We start from the raw sequence: 24,802 nt of genomic DNA, 5'->3' as shown, positions 1-24,802 counted from the left end.
TGGCATACCTGTTCAATGTCTGCAGGTAGCATGCCGAATCTGTTCAGGTCGATTTTGTCACCTATGTTGGGATCCAGCTGTCTCAACTCGTCCTGCAGACTGGTCACTCCCATGGACGCTGACGCCTCCAGACTGTCTGAGTTGTTCTGATTGTTCAGAAGGGACTCTAAGTCAGAATTCATTGAGTCCTCCTCACAGCTGAAGTTTTCAGTACCTCCTCCAGTTCTAAATAGAAAAAAAAAAACAGCTGCAAATATACCAAAAGTCATCATCTAGAAAAAAAAAGTCGCGTTAGAAAATTTGAGGCAAAAAAAATCGTTATATTCCAAGTTTTATTTTACTCTTTTTTGAAAACCAAAAATGAGCGTATGAAAATTTCAAAAAAAACTCAAGTTTCATTTTCATTTAATCAAAGTTTCAGTCTTTGCTTTGAGTAGAGGAAACCAATCAGGATTAGTTTTTCTTTTCTTAATACAAACCGCAACCTAACAGCTAAATTTTAACTGAAGATTTAGGCAGTGACGTAATTACAGATAGCTGCGTATTATACCTGTCCGGGTAGGGGACATATTGTATGGCCTGCATCTGCTTCGTCTTCTCCAGTTCAACCACCACCTTCTTCCTCAACTCCTTCTCCGAATTGAGCGCCTCAATCGCCTTCTCATAGTAGGACTTGAACGTCTCCTAAACACGGCCACCGCCAGAACACTTCAAAAACACATAACTCTGTCAAATATACATCGTTACACTTCTTGGATCGACCGCACAATCCCCCCCCCCCCCCTAAGTGACCTACCGCAGAATGCCCTCCACAAGCATCTATTAATTCTGAAAATAACTCTGTATAAAAAATGATCTCATACAAACGCGCAAAAAAAAAATTGGTTTTGACATTTTTATGCAGGATTGCATTTCTATGCTGGTAATTATAATTCCAATTTCTTTAGTAATACGGTTAATTTGTACTTCAATTACTGTAATTCTAACAGAGATAAGAAGCCACTGTTTTCATTAATTTGGTCAAGAAAGAGCGATCTCAACCAATGTGATACAAATATGCATCAATCTTTCTCATTAACAATCTTATGGAAAAACTTCACATGAAAACACACCGAGTCGAAGCGGAATTTGTTATACTGGTGCGGAACAAAATGGGTATTTTCAAAAATTGGACTTAGCCGAAAACTTTAAGTTGTTTCTTTACTAAAATAATTAAGACTGAAAGTTTTCGAGAAATAGGAATCTTCCCTGAGATACCACAATTTTCTTACAAAAAATCGAGGCGTCGCCACTTCTGTAGGGAAAAGAATCACAGGGGGTTCGTTCGATTGAACCTTTCATCTCAGATTTCATAGGGTAGTTTCTAAGAAAAAATAACTCGAAAAACGGTCAAACGTTCAAAAACTTGACTTTTCGAAATCCATAACATGTTTCTGCAAAAATAGAATATCGCCCCTAAGCAGAGAACATTTCCAAAATCGCGTTTCTCGATGAAAAACCTAGCCTAAGAATTAGCTGGGTAGTTTTCGAGAAAAGTCAAAAAGTTTCAAAAATGGTACAAACTTTTTCGAGGGCCAAATCTTTTGTGTATAAAAATTTTCAGGGAAAAGCAGCTAATGCAAAAGAGATTCACACAGCCTATTGTATCGATTGAACTCAATAACTCAAGATATGGGAGGGTAGTTTTCGAGAATAGTTTCAAAAACGGTACAATAACCAAGTATTAACATTTTCGACGGCCATAACTTTTGAATTTAAAAATGGTGCATAAAAAACTATTCAGGTGGTCAGCTTCCCACAACCCATTGATTCAATTGAACCCAAAATTTTAGACTTCGGACGGCAGTTTCCGAGAAAAAACCAAAAAATTCATAAAAAAAGGTCCCAAAAGCAAAAATTCGACTTTCCGAAGGCCATAACTTGTTTTGTTTTTAAAAAGGGCGTAGCCGCATATGCAGAAAACAGTCGACAAACCATTTTATCCAATGAACCCAAAATCTCATATTTGGGATGGTAGTTTTTGAGAAAACGAGAAATTTCAAAAATTTGGGTCAATTATTCCCCCAAAGACCGTAGAGTCGGGTCAAGTAAAAAGAGATTAATGATTATACAGGCACACAGATGAGCAGATCTTTTTATGATACCTTTTCTTGAAAATGGAAAGATTAGTTTTCAATTACCTAAACAATTTGCACAAAAAATGGAAAACAAAAATCAGAAAAAAAATAAAACCTATTCCCATACATTTTCATAATACCTGATTTTGCCAAACAGAAACTTTTCGGCCTTCAAAACTATGCTGTATAAATTGACAAAGCCAATACAACCTAAGCCGAAACCGTTTAATCTTTTCAAAAAAAAACAAAGCAGGCCAATAAAAAATTAGTAGTAGATAAAATGAATGCCATTTAAAAACGGAAAACGCGCCAATGGAAACTAGGCCGATAACCACGAATCCCAAAAAAATTCAACCGTTTTTCAAGAAACTTATTAGAAAAATAATTAACGCCCAAAATGTACTTCACTTATTTACTACCTAGACAAAGTAGTTTTATTTGAAATTTCATGAAATTGAGCATGTCAGCAGCATTGATTCAACTGATTTTGTTTAATTAGTTTTTATCCCAGAAAAAAGTCAGCATTCCGATTTAATAACGCTTGCTAATCGCAAGCGTAATTATCATGAAAAGAACTTCACAAGGCATTGAGTATTGACTTGCCTTCATCTGGGCCAACTCTTCGTTCTCCCGACTCAGTTCCACACTCTTCTCCTCCAGCCTGTCTCGCTCCCCGGTCAGTCTGTCATTCTCTATCTGCCGCATCCTCAAATGCGACACCTATAGTACACATTATTGCTCTGTTCCTTCGACTGTAAGTTGTTCGTGAGTGCATTTTTTTCCACGCAAAATCAGGTAACACGAATTTTTTTTCAACTTTAGCCAACAGACAATGAGAGTCAAATTTCGATTTTCAAGGCAAAAAAATAGATGGCTTACAGCTATTTGAATTTGTGGAACTATTTATGATTGAAACTTTATTGATGAAAAAACCAATTTACAAAAACTGGATAAATAAGTAAAAATTTTATTCCCCGGGGAAATCTGAAAATTAAATTCCACTTTCGAAACTAGAAGTCCATCACGTTTTCCGTGTCCTTTACAATTTTGCTGTTCGATAGTGGAGTTTGCCTTACTTTCAACAAAAGAAATGAACTGAGTTTAAAAAGAAATCAAACGTCAAACAGCCAAGGAGATTTGAGCCTGAACAAAGTATTTGATTGTTAACATGATTGAGAAGCTGGGAAGGGTTGTTCAACATGAACGATAATTGTGTGACAGCATGAAAAACAGCAATAAAATCATCTCGATACGATTGAATTTTTGAGTGTCGTATGTTGTTATGCCTGATATCATTTCATTTCGTATGTGTTTTTTGTTACGCCATAGAAGCTTAATGTGTTACTTGTTGCTGCAGATGCACATTCTCCTCCTCCAGTCCGAGGATGTCCTGGTTGAGTTTCCTCTCCCTCTCCCTCAGGTCCCTCACAGACCCCTTCAGCCCCACCCTCTCCATCTCAGACCCCTTGTACGTATCACATAACTCACGCTCACGACCACCTACACACAACACCACAAAATGCAATAATACAGCATTTTTAAAACTGGCCAACAGACAGTGAACTCGGAGTTCAAGAAAACATAACTCATTATAGCTCTTTGAATGTCAAATAGACACATTTGTGTCATAATAGACACTTCTTTCATAAAACTAATCCAGTTTTAGCAATGTTATGACCTGCAATTGTTCATTTTTTTTGGATCAGTTTGCAGACGATTAACACCTTTCAAACATGCAACTTCTTGAAAAATGACACCAGATATCACAGTTAAGATGTTATGAGTGTGACTACAGCCTCGTTCAGTTGCTCTTATGCAATAAGTTAATCATTCGATCTCAAATAGAGCCAGTTCTTTTTAGTAATAAAACAGGCCCTGACTTTACACTGAGCAACTAACTTAGTCGTTCCAATTCCTGTTGCAGATGGTACACACTCTCCTGACTCTTCTTCAACTCCACCTTCAGCTGGGCGACTGTGTCCGATAGAGCAATCTCCCTCTCTGCCTTCTCCCTCTCTATCGCATCCTCATCCTCCCTACTGATCTCCCTGATCTGCCTCTCACTGTGCAGCTTCTGGTCAAGACTCTACAGGCACAACAGAAACAGAGCCTGAACAACCGTTTACTTTCACTTACTAGTTGACTAAACGCAATTGGTTCTCAATATCCTCAGTGACCCTCAAACCATCAAAAAACGATTCTTTGATAGACAATTCCTTGATCGATTTTCCTTATAGCTTAGAAGTTCGATAAGGGCGAACTAAAGGCCTCAAAATCTTCTTGCACATTCATCGTATGAAGAATATATTTAAGGTTTTGGGACATCATGCTTCTTTCATTTTGAGATCAGCACATCATTGGATGCTCAGACTTACTACATGCAACAGAGATAAAGGCTTTCTGACAGGCAACTACCTATAAGAAGGGGTTTTTAGCGTAAAAATCTCCCATAAAGTGAATCTTTGACCTGAATCCTCGGAAAATTATGCACATGAGTTATTTTGAAAAAATCACATATATTTCGAGAAAACGGATAAGCTATCAATCATACTTGTTGGGTGATGGTGAGTTCATTTTTGAGCTGGTCGTAATCCTTCTGTAGATTATTGTAGCTCTTGCAGATATTCTCCTTCTCCTCCAGCAGATCCAGTCCATGTTGGGCAGCCTTCAGCTTCTCATTTTGTTCTTGGGACAGAGCTATCCTCAGCCTCGTGACCTTGAACAGACTCCATTCAATATTATCAATTCAGACAATGAACAGCGACATAAAAGTCTGTCATTCAGAATAAAGGGAGATAGGTCAATCGTTTAAACGCCCACGACTTGTGACAATCAATAACTGACAACCCAGTCTCTCTTTTTTTTTTGGCGAATTAGGTCAAAAAAAGAGGCCATATTAATACACTACGCTCGATAGCTTGCTAGCGTAAATAAATGTGAAGTCCAAGACGATAACTTTTGGAATTCCGTCACAGATTTCCTGAATAAATTAATCAAGAAAAAGGTTAAAAAAAGAGCATTAATTAATCAAAAGAAAGTAAAAAAACTTTTAATTGAAATGGATTTTTCTGGATTGTTTTTGGCAAGTTGCTACAAAATACTGATAACTGATAGCAAATGCCTACCTCGAACTTGAGACTGTCAAGTGAGTGTTCATCTGCTGTGTTGGATGATGACGTCAGCAGACTATCCACATCTGACAGAGACAGAGAGTACGACTCCTCCAAACTTGCACAGTTAACATTATCGCTACTGCTCACTTTCAGTCCACCTCCGTCCTTCTCCAAACAACTCCCATTCGAAAGTAGCGAGTCCATTTTAAGTACTATTTTTATGAAGAACTTTTGGTGGTAAAAATCAGCTGAAAAGCAAGCTCATTTTGAAACGTCTATTTCCATTCACAAAGCAATATCTGAAATCGAAAAGCAATAAAACTTATTATTCACAGCGTAACTTTCACGTGTAAGGATTCAAATACTTGGTCAACTTCGGCTGACTTAGTTAACAATTCTATGCATAAAAATGATATCTATTTTTGTTTACTTTTCTAGCTCAGAATTTGAAAATCTGTGCATTGATTATTTTTGACACATCGAGACATTAAACTTATTTACTACAGCAGCTTCGATCATTTTAAAAAGTACCTCAACATTTTTAAAAGACCTTAACTTTAAAAAGTTTTTTTTTCAAAACTAAATCTAAAATTTGTAAACTATTAGAATACAAGTGAAGTTTTGAATTTAGTATCTATTGCTCAACTCCCCCGAAGCAAGCACTATGCTAACAATACATTTACCAGAACATTTCTTGTCAAACTATAAACCACCTGGGCTCTGAGAGGGGAAGCCTATAGAGGAGACAACTTTTGCAAAAGCAAATCAAGTTTTAGAACCACATACAATTAATGCCGATCCGATGTGATAAACATAGCCAACAGAGAGTTGGAGAAGTGTCAATGAACAAGAAAACCATTTTAAAAAGCATTGTTTTCCCGGATCTCTAAGGCCTAACACTTTGCTGCCGAGGTGGCCACGAAAATGTTTTAAAGTGATTAAAAAATCTATTAACACAGAAGCGAAGATGCGCTTCGCAAACTTAAGCATGAGCACGACAAAAAAGTAGCTTTGTAAAATGAAATAAGTAATAGAAATACGCTTCGGATTAGAAAAGCTTTGCAACGTATCGGATTCAAACCTGCGACCTCGAGATTTGGAATCTTACGCCATTTCCTCTTGGCCACGAACGCTTGGCCATCGGCAAACACTAGTCACTAATAAAGCAGCTAAGGCAAACGTGGCACCAAATGCGAGGACATATTTTTGCATGTAATAATTTGCAATATAAAAAACTAAAGGCATCCACACTAATAAATTGCATGTGATAAATTAGGAAGAATAAAGCCACATTATGTACACAGAGGCGAAGCGGAGCTTCGCATCACTTGTGATACCACCAACAAAGCATTGCAACCTAGCAGACAGGAAAGGAAAGCAGAGCCACTACGTCAAAAAAACGGAAAAATTTCAAAAAATACAACTAAAAACTCAAAATGTTGTCTGGGATGATGTTCTATTAGCGGAAAACAATTCGAGAAACACAATCGACGGTGTTTAATGAAAATTCGTATACAATTATTGAGCAAAAAAAAAACTGTTGTCATGAAAAACTTTGAAGTATGAAATCTATTCTGAGATATTTAACGTTTTGTTCGATCCGGAGGAAAGCATACAAATTATGGTTTCCTAGAAAAATCCAAAAATATGTTAGTAAGCCGATGAAATTTAAGCCGAAATGAAATCATTTAGGCAAAAAAGTTTTCTACGTGAGAAAAAAAGAGAAAATATACGAAGTCAATGCTAGAAGAAATACAAATTGCAGGAGTAAATAAAAACATAAAAAACAACTACAACAAAAACTGCAAAATAATCTAGTATGTGGCAACTGAGCCGACAAAACATAAGCCCGTTAAAAAACAAACTGGTCCTGGTCAGATTCGAACCCGGGATTTTCGCCATTCCAAGCGTATTCGTTACCTCCAGGCGTATCCGTTGCACTTCGCATACACAAGCAAAAATATGACCGATAACGCTACTGGAGAAAACCGAATGAGTAAAACTTTGAGTCTACAAATTTCTTAAGTGACGCAAGCCAATTACGCCGCATTAGCAGTACCAGTCAATTTGAAAAAGAAAGAAATTTATCAATTGCACATGCCTCAATTTATAGAGCCGACGCACTTTGGCTAGTATACGAAAAAAGTTCATTAAAAACATCCGCAGTAATAAATGAAAAAAATAAATGTTAATTAAAAGATATTGAATTCTTTTTTAAAAAAATTGAGATTTTTGTGAAAATCATCTCCCACACGCCATATAAACTTCAAAGTGGTAAAATTTCCTCATATTAACAAATCAATTATGGCAAATAGGCTTCCTTCAACCAATTTGGAACAATTCCAAGACGGATTAAATCTCCGCTTACGCGTTAAAAAGCGTTCAACGAAAGTCGGAACAATAATAGTTGTTGTTAATATCTTTAGCATTGGCTAAGCTTAATAGCTGGTATTGATCAAAGGGAACACTTCCAAAATGAACACATTTTATCGCAACAATATTTGCGTCTCAATATTTGCGACCTAGGTTGAACAAAAAAGATAGTTCATACTATAACACAAGCTATGCTTGTGTAAAAAGATGCATTTCAAAAAATTGCGAGATATTGAGTTAGAAAATTTCAATATCGCGAGTTTTTATTGTTCGAGTGTTTGAAACGAATAGCTTTTTTCAGGTATATCGATGAATTAAAAATGCATCAACCGTGTTAACTTAGCACTAATCGAATGTCAAAGCACATGCTATCAAAAAGCAGTAAAAGTACCAACAAAAGTGGCACCAATTTTTGCGAAAAAACTCGAAAAAAATCGTTTTTATTACGCTACGCTGTCTATAGCTGGCTAATGTAAAAACGCTTTAACGTTTAAAACTGTTTGAAAAACATGTAGCACATCGAAGGTTTCAAAAAATTTTGAGTCATTCAATGCTCTCAAACAGAAGGCAAGCTTTGACCTGTTTTCATGTCCCAGTCATTTTCGGAGATGGTGTGCACAAATCCAGTTGACGAAAACACCCGTTCTACGCCAGCTGAACTCGCAATTCAAAGCAAATACAATTTAATGGGAATCTGCAATAGGCAAAACGAGGTGTATTGAAACGCTGAAGGAGAGCAAGTTGATACAAAACATCAATAAAACATTGAATTTTTAAACAACTGTTTTAAAACACCATAGTTTTTAACCACCGCCACCCTGTTTAACTTCAAGTTGTTCCAATTTGAGCAAACTGAATCAATAGATGGACTTTTGGGTACAATTTGCACTTTTGCTTTTGGAAAGCATAATTCGCCTCCCTTTTAGCAAATAAACTTTAACGACACTTTTAAAAAACCATTTCAAACGCGATAAATTAGGTTTGCGAGTTAACAAGTTTGACGCCCATAAAACAACTTGTTCATTGACACTTGTTTTCACTTTGTTCATTGACACTTGATAACTAAACATCGTGTTTATAAATCCCGAAGCATTTTAAATAAGTTCATATGGCAGAAGATTTGTGCAGACGTTTCTGAGGTTGTTGCTAGAGTATATCACCCTTACTTAGAGAGCATTAATCCATTAAATTGTAACCTAAATCCATTTCATATTTCCACTAACTACAGTTTGTTATATTTCATTGATTATTCAATTTGTTTCATTCGTCTTTGGTACTCATACGACTACAGCGGCCGCTTCGCCCCGACTGGTCGGCACTCGGTCTATCATGCACCACTCGTCCGTCTCGGGATAATATACTTCGGCCGAGTCACACGTGATATTGTTGGTGGAGTGTGCCGAAGTGAGTTTGCCACCAAACACGAATATTTTCCCATCCCACACAGCTGAGGCAGGCGCTGCTCGGGTGAACTTCATAGGAGTGCACGGGTTCCACTCGTTCTAACAGAAAGTTCAGATTAAAACTCTATTTGACCTTTTTTTTTTTTAAAATACTAGAGCGTAGATTTCAACCTTGTTGTCTAGTCTGCTAGATTTTCTAGTCAACTGAAAAATATATAAAGGGAAAAAGAAGCTAAGCATTCCAGTTTAGTTTATGAACATGATGAATAAAGTTGATACTTTATTGGCCAAAAATGACCTTTGATTGCCAAAAAACTTAGATAGCAACAAGACACAATTTGAATAAAAATCCAAAAATATCAAGCTTACCTGAGCATAACGCAAAACAGATCAGCTTTGATTTCATGGCAACCCTAAACATCAATATTTACCTTTTCTAAGCAGAACTTCTCGATTGAAGACAAGGCACCAGCATGTTCGTTGCTACCACCTATTGCGTACAAATAGTTACCACAGACCAACACAGCTACTTGGTTTCTCTTCTCAATCATGTCTGGCAAGGTGATCCAGGACTTGGAAGCCGGATGATAGGCCTCTACGGTCGCCAGATCCATACTATGCTCGTCCACTCCTCCCACCACATAGATCATACCTAAATCACTTGCTTTTGTTACCTTAGAGATCTTGGATAACCAATCTTTAATCTTTATACTTTTCTGGTGAGATCTTCAATCAACTTGAGATCTTTAATGGCTGGTTAAAAAAATCGAATGTCAAACTCGTATCAGAGCGAAACCCTGAATGTTCCGACTGCCCTTGGAAGTCGATGAAAAACATTTAAAACGAAAAAGGAATAAATTCAACGGAAAAAACGTATTAATGTAAACGCATTATCTGTTAATTTCAACTAGCGTGTAAACTTTAAATTAAGTTTTTTTTTAAAAACTTTTTAAAAAAACCAGAAAAAAACGTCAGATCTCGAAAACAACCAAAAAATTTGAGCAGCCACAATTGAAGGCAAGATCTCTCGCAATCCCTGAGAGTACTCTGACAGTCCCCAAGTTCTTTCAAAAATAATGAAAAAAACGTCAAATCTCGAACACTACAAAGATTTGAGCAGTCATATTCAGAGGCAAAATTCGCAACTCCTGAAAGTATCCTCACAGTTTCCAACTACAGGATTGAGATCTTGAAAGTTTTTGAACTTTTTTAAATCTTAATTTTTTTTGAAAATTTTTGAAAAATCATTAAAAAAACTTCATATCTCGAAAACTACAAGGATTTGAAAAGTAAGATTTGAAGGCAAGATTTGCAACCCCTGAGATTACCCTGAATACTCCCAAATACAGGGTTGCGAATTTAAAATTTTCAAAAACTTTAAAAAGTTAAATTTTTCAAGAAATTTTTAAAAAATCTCGAAAATTGCTCTATCTACTAGTCTAAAAGAATTGCTTATTGATATATGGAGGCCGAAATCGCAACATCCGGGGAAACCCTGACAGCATCTCACTATTGTGTTGCTACATTCAAGCTTGAAGTAAACACTGATTTCAAACAGGAAAATCGAAAAAAATTTAAACCATTGCAATATACGATATAGCTTAAACATGAAAAAATTCTTTTGTTAAACATGCAAAACCAATACGTTGAGAAGGTTTAAGCATGGCGAGATAATGAAACCCGCAATTAAATATATAATAGATAGATTGATTTGATTGTCGCTTAGGCGTTAAGAGCAGAAAATATATAACGCGCGTTGATTAATTTTCAAATCACAATAATTTGACTAAAAAACAGTCACAGGTTGTTACTGTTGTTGTAGCTACATCGATCTCTGCTTCGAGCCTCTAACTGAATTAGAGAGATTCTTACGTTAAAGGGGTCGAGAGTTAGGGAAATATTTATCGTGTCTGCTTATGTTGGTTTTGTCGCGTTCGATCTAACACTGCAGTTACCCCAGGGTCTCTAGCGGCAACACCGGCGTAGAAGGGGAACCGCCTTTTCTAGTGATAGCGTCTTTGTGCTGGTCTTGTCACCTTCCCACCCACTTAAGAGGGAGGTTCTGATTTGGTTATGAAACCCGTTCTAGGGGCCAAATTTTTCGGCGTGCCGAGAACCGAGTGAAACTCCAAGCACGGTTCAAGCGGGCAGTTTTTATTAGTGGGAAGAACTGAAACCCCCCCCCCCACCGTTACATGGGGATATGTGATAAGCTGCAGATGTTTGGCATATTCTTCGGGATTCTCCCAGAAGCTCTCGATGGTAAGCGAGGTTGAGTCTACCTGGCAGTTAAGCAGAAGGTCGGTGGTGTGTGGTCCTATGTAGCAACTTACAAAGACGTTGGGTATATTGCTGTTTAGCCTGTGGCGGTAGCTGGTAAGGTCATTTGAATATCCGGCTCGCAATTGTGACAGTGTATATAGAGCTTTCCGGTTAAGCTTGCTTTCATTTGGAGATGAAATTGGGGGCATTCTACCAAGCAGCTTGGACTTTTGTTCAGAAAGTTTTGACTTCTGTGGTGAAAAGGTTTTTGATCTCGGCAACGTACTCAAGCTTAGAGAAGTTCTACCGGTTCTCGCTAAGCAAATGTTCAATGTCAGGTTTGAACTTACGTTCGAGGGTAAGTCTGATGCTCTGATTAGAACCTTTGTTATTAACAGTGTGGTGGTCAGCTCTGTGCTCCTGGTAGCACTCGAGAAGAAACTGTTCAGAAAGCTTTTCATTGTGTTTTTTTGACCGGTAGAATTGAGGCTCAACAAGTAAACGTGTTATGTCACTCATTCTTAAGCATCCCTTTGTTAATCTCAGAGCGTTGTTTTGCTTTACGTTGCGAGTTGGTATAACTAAGCGTGAGTGTCAAATTGGAGCTGCGTAGTTCAGGACACTTTTTCCAATGCCTTAGTCGCAAGTAGAGTATCTTTTCGAATTTGAGCTCAGGGCATCAATAGTTTTCAGATAGATTAAAAAAATCCCGTCAAAATGGCTAGTTTAAAAATTGAAACTTGTCTCGATTTTTAAAAAAAACTAAGAACAAATATTCGGCCGAGTTCTTCGAATGCCGGATCATCAAAAACTGCTAGTTGCTGTGCATGTTGCACAGCAAACTCTTATCAGTTGAATTTGGAAAAAGTTTCAACAAATTGAGTCGCTTTTAAGCGTGTGGTTCATAATTAATGAAAATTTTCATTGACTAGTTAAAAACAAAAAAAAAACTTTTCAAACGGTTTTTTTTAGAGTTTTCGAAGTTATGAATCGATGGAAGGATGGATAAATGAATGATGGAATAGCTAAATGAATGACTGGTTGGATGGAAGGTTGGCTAGATAGAAGGTCCGGCCGGGACTTGAACCCGAGACTTTAGGGTCAAAGTGAAACAGCGTGGATGTTACTGATAAAGGAGCCGGAATGTTACTGATAAATAATTAAAGCAAGTTCAACATGCGATAAAGCAAAAAAGTTGCATTACAAGTAGCAAAACAACAGAACGAAGTCGAAACAAAAAATCAATTTCATATATGCAGAAAAATCACGGTCCAGCCGTGACTCAAATCCGAGATCAAAGAGCGTTACCACTAGACCATGTGGGAAGGAGCCCAGTGGTCACTGTTAATTATATAAAGCAAGTTCAACTTGCGAAGGAGCATTAAAATTTGCATAACAAGTAGCAGAAAACCAGAACGAAAATCGAAAAATTGTTTCATTTATAAAATTTTATAAAACCAACTCGGACAAAACTTATAAAACCAAATTTTTACGAAAATCCGTTAAAACATTGATAACCAAACAACGATTCGCAACTTAGCCAAAAAAAACTTAGGTTGACTCCCCTTGAGCCAAAAACTGTTGCTCAATTTTTTATAATAATTGAACCTTTTTACGAGCCATCCCTCTTGAATCATACCAAAGAATAAGTTTTTATTGTCCCTCAAAAGTACGCAAAACGAGTCGACTTAACCGATATAACGTGAGATTAAAAGTAAAAATCCAAACACAATTAAAAATTACAGAGAAACGTTCAGTGACACTAAAAATGACTTATCAGACTAGCGCATTACTCGCACCTACAGTGCTTCAAAAAAGTCGCTGAAAGTAAAACAGTGATATTTACAGCGATAACATGATTTAAAACAGCGATATTTGAAGCAACCGTGAAATTAAACTAGGCTCATCTATCAGAAGTTTCTTTTTCAGAAAAAACGCGATTTCTCAAAAACCAAAACGATTTGAGATATAATTAGCTGGCTAACCTGAAAAAACGCCTCTATTAAGGTTGACAATTTCAAGATCGGTTAGTTTTTTGAGTTTTTTTATTAAAAAACGATAAAAGAAAAACGCCAAGTCTCGAAAACCAAAAGGATTTCAGCAGTCATTCTTGGACGCCATATTTGCAACCCCTGAGTGTACGCTGACAGCACTCCGCAATAAGGTTAAGAATTTGAATTTCAGTTTAACTTTTATATCTAATTTTTTGAAACGATAAGACTAGAAAAAACATATATAAAAAACGATATGGATTCGAGCAGCCATACTTGGACGCCAGATTTACAATCCCTGAATATACATTGACAGCACCCTACTACAGGGTTGAAAATTTCAACTTCGGTTAGTTTTTTTATAGTTTTTTTGAAAAAAATCATTAAAAACGCCATACCTCGAAAACCAAAAATTCAGCCATTATACATGGACGATAGAAATGCAGGCCTTGAGTGTATCCTGATAGCACCCCACTATAGGGTTAAGAAATTCAAGTTGAAAAAAAACGAAGAAAATCAAAAAACGCCATATCTCGAAGACCAAAAGAATTTGAGCAGTCATACTTGGAAAACAGATTTGCCAACCCTGAATATTCCCTGACAGTACCCCAATAAAGGGTTGAAAATTTCATGTTCTGTTAGTTTTTTTATATATAAGTTATTTGAAAAAAAAAGATGAAAAAAATCAAAAACGCCTAATCTCGACAACTATATGGAATTGAGCAGTCATACTTGAAGGCCAGTTTTGCAATCACTGAGTGCAACCTGACAGCACCCCACTACAAGGTTGACAAATAATAATTCGGTTTGTTTTGGGTTGTCTAATTTTATTGAAGATATCAAAAATCATTAAAAAAAAACGCCCTATCTCGAAAAAAAAAGTATTTCAGCAGTCATACTTGGACGCCAGATTTGCAACCCCTGAATGCACCCTGAAAGCACCCCAATATAGGGTTCAGAGTTTCAAATTTCTTTTAGCAAATTGTGAAACAAAAATTTTGATAGTTTTACGTTGCTCAAATAGGAAAAAAATAGGACTTGAGTAAACTCTTCAACACTTGCAATGTCTTGGCTTTTTAACAGAACAACATAGGTACTTCTTAAACATGTGTCAAATTTAACTTCTTAAGCATTTTCATATACGAAATAGCTTGAATGTGCAAAAATTCTATCGCTAAACATGCAAAAAATATTACGTTGAAAAAGCTTAAACATAGCGAATTCTTAAACATGTCAACATCGGGAATTCTTTATTAGTTGTTACTTGAAACGCGAATTAAATTATAGATAAATTATAACCCATACTTCGAACCATCTAACATAAATAAACAAATATGCGTTTGCAAAAAAATTCCGAGCCGACAAAAATTACGACAGAAAGAATTATTTTAAAAAAATAGTTACTCAATAATTGAATACTTCTTAACAAAATCTCGGTAGTTAAAGTTGAACTTTCAACAAAATGAGCAAAACAGCACGTGATACCCACACTGTTTTTTGGATTTTGTTTGGACTTTTGTTCAGAAAGTTTTGACTTCTGTGGTGAAAAGGTTTTTGATCTCGGCAACGTACTCAAGCTTAGAGAAGTTCTACCGGTTCTCGCTAAGCAAATGTTCAATGTCAGGTTTGAACTTACGTTCGAGGGTAAGTCTGATGCTCTGATTAGAACCTTTCTTATTAACAGTGTGGTGGTCAGCTCTGTGCTCCTGGTAGCACTCGAGAAGAAACTGTTCAGAAAGCTTTTCATTGTGTTTTTTTGACCGGTAGAATTGAGGCTCAACAAGTAAACGTGTTATGTCACTCATTCTTAAGCATCCCTTTGTTAATCTCAGAGCGTTGTTTTGCTTTACGTTGCGAGTTGGTATAACTAAGCGTGAGTGTCAAATTGGAGCTGCGTAGTTCAGGACACTTTTTCCAATGCCTTAGTCGCAAGTAGAGTATCTTTTCGAATTTGAGCTCAGGGCATCAATAGTTTTCAGATAGATTAAAAAAATCCCGTCAAAATGGCTAGTTTAAAAATTGAAACTTGTCTCGATTTTTAAAAAAAAACTAAGAACAAATATTCGGCCGAGTTCTTCGAATGCCGGATCATCAAAAACTGCTAGTTGCTGTGCATGTTGCACAGCAAACTCTTATCAGTTGAATTTGGAAAAAGTTTCAACAAATTGAGTCGCTTTTAAGCGTGTGGTTCATAATTAATGAAAATTTTCATTGACTAGTTAAAAACAAAAAAAACTTTTCAAACGTTTTTTTTTAGAGTTTTCGAAGTTACGAATCGATGGAAGGATGGATAAATGAATGATGGAATAGCTAAATGAATGACTGGTTGGATGGAAGGTTGGCTAGATAGAAGGTCCGGCCGGGACTTGAACCCGAGACTTTAGGGTCAAAGTGAAACAGCGTGGATGTTACTGATAAAGGAGCCGGAATGTTACTGATAAATAATTAAAGCAAGTTCAACATGCGATAAAGCAAAAAAGTTGCATTACAAGTAGCAAAACAACAGAACGAAGTCGAAACAAAAAATCAATTTCATATATGCCGAAAAATCACGGTCCAGCCGTGACTCAAATCCGAGATCAAAGAGCGTTACCACTAGACCATGTGGGAAGGAGCCCAGTGGTCACTGTTAATTATATAAAGCAAGTTCAACTTGCGAAGGAGCATTAAAATTTGCATAACAAGTAGCAGAAAACCAGAACGAAAATCGAAAAATTGTTTCATTTATAAAATTTTATAAAACCAACTCGGACAAAACTTATAAAACCAAATTTTTACGAAAATCCGTTAAAACATTGATAACCAAACAACGATTCGCAACTTAGCCAAAAAAAACTTAGGTTGACTCCCCTTGAGCCAAAAACTGTTGCTCAATTTTTTATAATAATTGAACCTTTTTACGAGCCATCCCTCTTGAATCATACCAAAGAATAAGTTTTTATTGTCCCTCAAAAGTACGCAAAACGAGTCGACTTAACCGATATAACGTGAGATTAAAAGTAAAAATCCAAACACAATTAAAAATTACAGAGAAACGTTCAGTGACACTAAAAATGACTTATCAGACTAGCGCATTACTCGCACCTACAGTGCTTCAAAAAAGTCGCTGAAAGTAAAACAGTGATATTTACAGCGATAACATGATTTAAAACAGCGATATTTGAAGCAACCGTGAAATTAAACTAGGCTCATCTATCAGAAGTTTCTTTTTCAGAAAAAACGCGATTTCTCAAAAACCAAAACGATTTGAGATATAATTAGCTGGCTAACCTGAAAAAACGCCTCTATTAAGGTTGACAATTTCAAGATCGGTTAGTTTTTTGAGTTTTTTTATTAAAAAACGATAAAAGAAAAACGCCAAGTCTCGAAAACCAAAAGGATTTCAGCAGTCATTCTTGGACGCCATATTTGCAACCCCTGAGTGTACGCTGACAGCACTCCGCAATAAGGTTAAGAATTTGAATTTCAGTTTAACTTTTATATCTAATTTTTTGAAACGATAAGACTAGAAAAAACATATATAAAAAACGATATGGATTCGAGCAGCCATACTTGGACGCCAGATTTACAATCCCTGAATATACATTGACAGCACCCTACTACAGGGTTGAAAATTTCAACTTCGGTTAGTTTTTTTTATAGTTTTTTGAAAAAAATCATTAAAAACGCCATACCTCGAAAACCAAAAATTCAGCCATTATACATGGACGATAGAAATGCAGGCCTTGAGTGTATCCTGATAGCACCCCACTATAGGGTTAAGAAAATCAAGTTGAAAAAAAACGAAGAAAATCAAAAAACGCCATATCTCGAAGACCAAAAGAATTTGAGCAGTCATACTTGGACAACAGATTTGCCAACCCTGAATATTCCCTGACAGTACCCCAATAAAGGGTTGAAAATTTCATGTTCTGTTAGTTTTTTTATATATAAGTTATTTGAAAAAAAAAGATGAAAAAAATCAAAAACGCCTAATCTCGACAACTATGGAATTGAGCAGTCATACTTGAAGGCCAGTTTTGCAATCACTGAGTGCAACCTGACAGCACCCCACTACAAGGTTGACAAATAATAATTCGGTTTGTTTTGGGTTGTCTAATTTTATTGAAGATATCAAAAAATCATTTAAAAAAAACGCCCTATCTCGAAAAAAAAGTATTTCAGCAGTCATACTTGGACGCCAGATTTGCAACCCCTGAATGCACCCTGAAAGCACCCCAATATAGGGTTCAGAGTTTCAAATTTCTTTTAGCAAATTGTGAAACAAAAATTTTGATAGTTTTACGTTGCTCAAATAGGAAAAAAATAGGACTTGAGTAAACTCTTCAACACTTGCAATGTCTTGGCTTTTTAACAGAACAACATAGGTACTTCTTAAACATGTGTCAAATTTAACTTCTTAAGCATTTTCATATACGAAATAGCTTGAATGTGCAAAAATTCTATCGCTAAACATGCAAAAAATATTACGTTGAAAAAGCTTAAACATAGCGAATTCTTAAACATGTCAACATCGGGAATTCTTTATTAGTTGTTACTTGAAACGCGAATTAAATTATAGATAAATTATAACCCATACTTCGAACCATCTAACATAAATAAACAAATATGCGTTTGCAAAAAAATTCCGAGCCGACAAAAATTACGACAGAAAGAATTATTTTAAAAAAATAGTTACTCAATAATTGAATACTTCTTAACAAAATCTCGGTAGTTAAAGTTGAACTTTCAACAAAATGAGCAAAACAGCACGTGATACCCACACGGTTTTTTCAGTTGCTTTCAAGATTTGTACGGATAAGTTGTTAAGGGAGAAAACTCTTTTTCCCGAATACAAGACACTTGCTCTCGTAAGTGTGAAAATTCTAAAAGAAAAATTCCACTACTTTTGTTGTGACTTTTTGTTTTCGTCACCTTAAGAAAAATTGTTGATTCACATAGATTGGTGCTTCAATTAGATTGTTCAGCGTGAAAATAGCTTCCTAAAATGTATACAAACAACAACGACATTTAATGGAACCGTTATATTAAACTGGGACGGACCATTCATCAGAGTTTTAAATCTCCTTAACTGAAAAACATAAGTAAATTTTCATCACCCATGTGATTTTTCCACACAAAAAAAGGACCCTTAAAAGTTCGACAGCTTGCAGCAGCTTTTTTCAAAGTTCTAAAAACAATCAGATTTTTTTGAGAAAAACACTGCGTGCTAAAACTTTAGAAAAAACAACTAATCACAATTGTCATATCTCCGAAACTAAAACTGAAAAGTCCAAATAGAAGCCTAAACTCCAATCACTGACAGCAGCACAAAATAGGGTTAAAGTTTCAAGCTTTGTTAAAGTCTTGAAACTTTTTGTGACAAAAAACAACACCTATCTCGGCTGTTCAAAAATTATGACACAGAGGCGAAGCAGTGTTCGCAACTTTTGCGATGCAAAAAAGATTGCGCTGCAAAACACTTCCGAAAAAATGTGTTGGAAAAAATATTACTGAAAAAGCAACTTGACAAAAATCACAGCTACAAAAATTTCATATTTGTATCGGATGAAGTTCATAAACAGCCCTTAAAAATGGAAATCATTAACCGAGCGGCAAAAAAGGCAACAAAATTTGGACCGAAACCTGTTGAGCAGAAAAACATATCTGTTGTGATAAAAAATCTCCACAAAATTTATAAGTTTTTATGAAACAGCCAAACTGAAACACATAATCAGAAACGGATATCTTAACGCAAAATAAGTTGACTAAGTCGAAATAACACACTGAAACTGTTTGAATAAATATTTTAAAAAAATAAAATTCAAACATGGTAAATTTACAAGTTTGTGTATTTTCAGTTATAGTAAAATCTGTTTAAATTTAAAAAAACATGCTGCGGATGAAAGTACACCAATAAAATCTACCAGATAAAAAAGAGCGTTTAAAAAAACTGAAAATGAACCGATACAAAAACCACAAACCCAAAAAAAAAGAAAATTTTTTTGAAAAATTAATTTCAGCCTGAAATGAATTGTATCTAATTACTACTTAAATGATAGAAGTGAAAAGGAAGATCTTACCTGAGAAGTGAAGATCCTCTAGAAGTGATCCTCTGGACAGAGTTGTTTACAGGGGAAAAAATCTAGTACCCGGTGTCAATACCCTCGCCTATTTCAAGCGTAATCAGACCTATTTGGTGGATGGCAGATATGCAACCGATATATGTACCCTGTCAACATACCACCATAGGATAACGAACTGTTTTGTCAGTGTTTTTTAATCTTAAATTTTTGAAAAAAAATCAAAAAAAAATCATGAAAAAAGTCATATCTCGGACACCGCAAAAATTTGAGCAGTAAAATTTGGTGACAAAATCTGATAACACAGAGTATCCCGACAAAACTCATCAACAGGGTTGAGAACTTCAAGTTTTGTGAGTGTTTTTAAATTTGAGTTTTTAGACAATAATCGAGAAAATCATAAATGCCATATATCTCGGTAACCGGAAAAACTCTGACAAAAATTTTTCGAAGCTAGATTTGCTACCCCTGAGTGTGTCGCGCAACACCAAAGCATAAGGTTGAGAATTTCAAGTTATTTTTGCTAATGAAACTTTTTGAAAAATATTGACCAAATCATCAAAAACCAAGCATTTGAGCAGAAACAATTAGAGGCCAGATCTGCAACTCGTGACTCTACGACGACAACATACAACCATGGTGTTGCAATTTTATTATTTTGTTTTAGAGCAAAGTTTCTGAAAAACTCAATAAAAATTATAAAGTCATATCTCGAAAACCAGGCGAAACTGAGCAGTAATAATTGAAGGCCAGAATTGCAACTCCTGATAGTACTCTGATAGTACCTCACTATAAAATTAAGATTTTCCCATTTTTTATTGATTTTTGAATATAAATTTATTGAAAATAAACTTGAGAAAATAATAAAATACGCCATATCTCGAAAACCAAAATAATTTGAGCAGCCAGGTTTGAAGGGCAAAGTTGCAACTCCATAGTATACCCTGAGAACACGCTACCACAGGTTTGTGACTTCAAGCTCAGTAAAAATCTTAAATTTTTGAATAATTATGAATAAAAAAAGCACCCCACTACAAGGTTGAGAGTTCAAAATTCGGCTAGTTTTTTTGTTGTCTAAGATATCGAAAAATCATTAAAAAAACCCCTATCTCGAAAAAAAAAGTATTTCAGCAGTCATACTTGGACGCCAGATTTGCAACCCCTGAATGCACCATGAAAGCACCCAATATAGGTTCAGAGTTTCAAATTTTTTTAAGCAAATTGTGAAAGGAAAAATTCGATAGTTTTACGTTGCTAATATAGTAAAAAATAGGACTTGATTAAACTCTTCAACTCTTGCAATGTTTGGCTTTTTAACAGAACAACATAGGTACTTTTTAAACAAGTGTCAAATTAAACTTCTTACGCAATTTAATATAAGATATAGCCTAAATGTGCAAAACTCTTTCGTTGAACATGCAAAAAATATTACGTTGAAAAAGCTTAAACATGCAAACACAGGGACTTCTTAAACATCGGGACTTCTTTATTAGTTGTTACATGAAACACCGATTAAATTATAGATAGATTATAAACCATGCTTCAAACCATCTAACATAAGTAAACAAATATGAATTTGCAAAAAAATCCGAGCCGACAAAAATTACGACAGAAAGAATTATTTAAAAAATAGTTACTCAATAATTGAATACTTCTTAACAAAATCTCGGTAGTTTAAGTTGAATTTTCAAATGATGAGCAAAACAGCATGTGATACCGACACGGTTTTTTCAGTTTCTTTCAAGATTTGTACAATAAGTTGTTAAGGGAGAAAATTCTTCTTCCCGATTACAAGACACTTGCTTTCGTAAGTGTGAAAATTCTAAAAGAATATTTCCAGTACTTTTGTTGTGACTTTTTGTTTTCCTGACCTTAAGATAAATTGTTGCTTCACATAGATTGGCGCTTCAATTAGATTGTTCAGCGTGAAAATAGCTTCCTAAAATGTATACAAACAACAACGACATTTAATGGAACCGTTATTTTAAACTGCGACCGGACCATTCATCAGGGTTTTAAATCTCATTAATTAAAAAAGATAAGTAAATATTTAATCAGATATGTGATTTTTCTACACAAAAAAGCACCCCACTACAAGGTTGACAAATAATAATTCGGCTTGTTTTTTGTTGTCTAATTTTATTGAAGATATCAAAACATCATAAAAAAACGCCCTATCTCGAAAAAAAAGCATTTCAGCAGTCATACTTGGACGCCAGATTTGCAACCCCTGAATGCACCATGAAAGCACCCCAATATAGAGTTCAGAGTTTCAAATTTCTTTTAGCAAATTGTGAAACAAAAATTTTGATAATTTTACGTTGCTAATATAGGAAAAAATAGGACTTGAGTAGACTCTTCAACACTTGCAATGAATGGCTTTTTAAAAGAACAACATAGGTACTTCCTAAACATGTGTCAAATTAAACTTCTTAAACATTTTAATATACGAAATAGCTTAAACGTGCAAAAATTCTTTCGTTTAACATGTAAAAAATATTACGTTGAAAAAGCTTAAACATGCAAACATAGGGAATTCTTAAACATGTCAACATCGGGAATTCTTTATTAGTTGTTACATGAAACGCCAATTAAATTATAGATAGATTACAACCCATGCTTCGAACCATCTACATAAATAAACAAATCTGCGTTCGCAAAAAAAATCCGAGCCGACAAAAATTACGACAGAAAGAATTATTTTTAAAAAATAGTTACTCAATAATTGAATTTTTCTTAACAAAATCTCGGTAGTTAAAATTGAATTTTCAACAAAATGAGCAAAACAGCATGTGATACTCACACGGTTTTTTTCAGTTTCTTTCAAGATTTGTACGATAAGTTGTTAAGGGAGAAAATTCTTCCCGATTACAAGACACTTGCTTTCGGAGGTGTGAAAATTCTAAAAGAATATTTCCAGTAATTTTGTTGTGACTTTTTGTTTTCCTGGCCTTTAGATAAATTGTTGCTTCACATAGATTGGTGCTTCAATTAGATTGTTCAGCGTGAAAATAGCTTCCTAAAATGTATACAAACAACAACGACATTTAATGGAACCGTTATATTAAACTGGGACCGGACCATTCATCAGGGTTTTAAATCTCATTAACTGAAAAAAAATAAGTAAATTTTCATCAGATATGTGATTTTTCCACACAAAAAAGGACCATTTAAAGGTCGACAGGTTGCAGCGGCTTTTTTCAAAGTTCTAAAAACAATCAGATTTTTTTGAGAAAAACACTTTCGCGTGCTCAAATTTTAGAAAAAACTAAAAATCACATTTGTCATAGTGTCAATACCCTCGCCTATTTCAAGCGTAATCAGACCTATTTGGTGGATGGCAGATATGCAACCGATATGTGTACCCTGTCAACATACCACCATAGGATAACGAACTGTTTTGTCAGTGTTTTTCAATCTAAAATTTTCGAAAAAAAATCATGAAAAAAGTCATATCTGAGCAGTAAAATTTGGTGCCAAAATCTGATAACACAGAGTATCCCGACAAAACTCATCAACAGGGTTGAGAACTTCAAATTTTGTGAGTGTTTTTAAATTTGAGTTTTTAGACAATAATCGAGAAAAACATAAATGCCATATATCTCGGTACCCAGAAAACTTCTGACAGTAATTTTTTGAAGCTAGATTTGTTACCCCTGAGTGTGTCGCGCAACACCAAAGCATAAGGTTGAGAATTTCAAGTTGTTTTTGCTAATGAAACTTTTTTAAAAAATATTGACCAAATCATCAAAAACCAAGCATTTGAGCAGGGACAATTAGAGGCCAGATCTGCAACTCGTGGCTCTACACCGACAACATACAACCATGGTGTTGCAATTTTATTTCTTTGTTTTAGAGCAAAGTTTCTGAAAAACTCATTAAAAAATTACTAAGTCATATCTCGAAAACCAGGCGAAACTGAGCAGTAATAATTGAAGGCCAGATTTGCAACTCCTGATAGTACTCTGATAGTACCTCACAATAGAATTAAAAATTTCCCATTTTTTTAATTGATTTTTTAATATAAATTTATTGAAAAAAAAAATTGAGAAAATAATAAACGCCATATCTCGAAAACCAAAACAATTTGAGCAGCCAGGTTTGAAGGGCAAAGTTGCAACTCCATAGTGTACCCTGAGAACACGCTACCACAGGTTTGTGAATTTCAAGCTCAGTAAAAATCTAAACTTTTTGAATAATTATAAATAAAAAAAGCACCCCACTACAAGATTGAGAGTTTAAAATTCGGCTAGTTTTTTGTTGTCTAATTTTATGGAAGATATCGAAAAATCACAAAAAAGCGCCCTATCTCGAAAAAAAAAGTATTTCAGCAGTCATACTTGGACGCCAGATTTGCAACCCCTGTATGCACCCTGAAAGCACCCAATATAGGGTTCAGAGTTTCAATTTTTTTTTAGCAAATTGTGAAACAAAAAATTCAATAGTTTTACGTTGCTAATATAGGAAAAAATAGGACTTCATTAAACTCTTCAACTCTTGCAATGTTTGGCTTTTTAACAGAACAACATAGGTACTTTTTAAACAAGTGTCAAATTAAACTTCTTAAGCATTTTAATATAAGATATAGCCTAAATGTGCAAAACTCTTTCGTTGAACATGCAAAAAATATTACGTTGAAAAAGCTTTAACATGCAAACATAGGGACTTCTTAAACATCGTGACTTCTTTATTAGTTGTTACATGAAACACCGATTTAATTATAGATAGATTAAAATCCATGCTTCAAACCATCTAACATAAGTAAACAAATATGAATTTGCAAAAAATTCCGAGCCGACAAAAATTACGACAAAGAATTATTTAAAAAATAGTTACTCAATAATTGAATACTTCTTAACAAAATCTCGGTAGTTAAAGTTGAATTTTCAAATAATGAGCAAAACAGCATGTGATACCCACACGGTTTTTTCAGTTTCTTTCAAGATTTGTACAATAAGTTGTTAAGGGAGAAAATTCTTCTTCCCGATTACAAGACACTTGCTTTCGTAAGTGTAAAAATTCTAAAAGAATATTTCCAGTATTTTTGTTGTGACTTTTTGTTTTCCTGGCCTTTAGATAAATTGTTGCTTCACATAGATTGGTGCTTCAATTAGATTGCTCAGCGTGAAAATAGCTTCCTAAAATGTATACAAACAACAACGACATTTAATGGAACCGTTATATTAAACTGGGACCGGACCATTCATCAGGGTTTTAAATCTCATTAACTGAAAAAAATAACTAAATTTTCATCAGATATGTGATTTTTTCACACAAAAAAGGACCATTTAAAGGTCGACAGCTTGCAGCGGCTTTTTTCAAAGTTCTAAAAACAATCAGATTTTTTTGAGAAAAACACTTTCGCGTGCTCAAATTTTAGAAAAAACTAAAAATCACATTTGTCATATCTCGGAAACTAAAACTGAAAAGTCCAAATAGAAGCCTAAATTCCTACCCCTGACAGCACGACAAAAAACAACA

General features: G+C 35.0%; 2 protein-coding genes across 3 annotated transcripts in view; both read right to left on the bottom strand.

Moving 5' to 3' along the window:
• Positions 1-24,802, bottom strand: part of LOC134854027 (ribosome-releasing factor 2, mitochondrial-like) — a 456,739-nt gene that overhangs the window by 4,584 nt on the left and 427,353 nt on the right. For both annotated transcript variants that reach the window (XM_063870091.1, XM_063870092.1), the window contains exons 2-8: positions 5,243-5,531; positions 4,669-4,833; positions 4,017-4,203; positions 3,463-3,617; positions 2,721-2,837; positions 551-684; positions 9-225 (exon numbers count right to left, since the gene is read on the bottom strand). In XM_063870091.1, the coding sequence (XP_063726161.1) occupies positions 9-225; positions 551-684; positions 2,721-2,837; positions 3,463-3,617; positions 4,017-4,203; positions 4,669-4,833; positions 5,243-5,434 (1,167 nt within the window). In that variant the 5' untranslated portion in view covers positions 5,435-5,531. The remainder of the gene's footprint in view (positions 1-8; positions 226-550; positions 685-2,720; positions 2,838-3,462; positions 3,618-4,016; positions 4,204-4,668; positions 4,834-5,242; positions 5,532-24,802) is intronic.
• The window catches only part of LOC134854028 (actin-binding protein IPP-like), a 30,489-nt gene continuing 11,360 nt past the window's right edge, over positions 5,674-24,802 (bottom strand). The window contains exons 3-4 of the mRNA XM_063870094.1: positions 9,438-9,658; positions 5,674-9,105 (exon numbers count right to left, since the gene is read on the bottom strand). Of these exons, the coding sequence (XP_063726164.1) occupies positions 8,881-9,105; positions 9,438-9,658 (446 nt within the window). The 3' untranslated portion in view covers positions 5,674-8,880. The remainder of the gene's footprint in view (positions 9,106-9,437; positions 9,659-24,802) is intronic.

Source organism: Symsagittifera roscoffensis, chromosome 9 (assembly GCF_963678635.1).
Source record: "Symsagittifera roscoffensis chromosome 9, txSymRosc1.1, whole genome shotgun sequence".
Classification (NCBI taxonomy): domain Eukaryota; kingdom Metazoa; phylum Xenacoelomorpha; order Acoela; family Convolutidae; genus Symsagittifera; species Symsagittifera roscoffensis.
The sequence above is the reverse complement of the archived record's forward strand: the minus strand, read 5'-3'. Positions and strand labels throughout refer to the sequence as shown.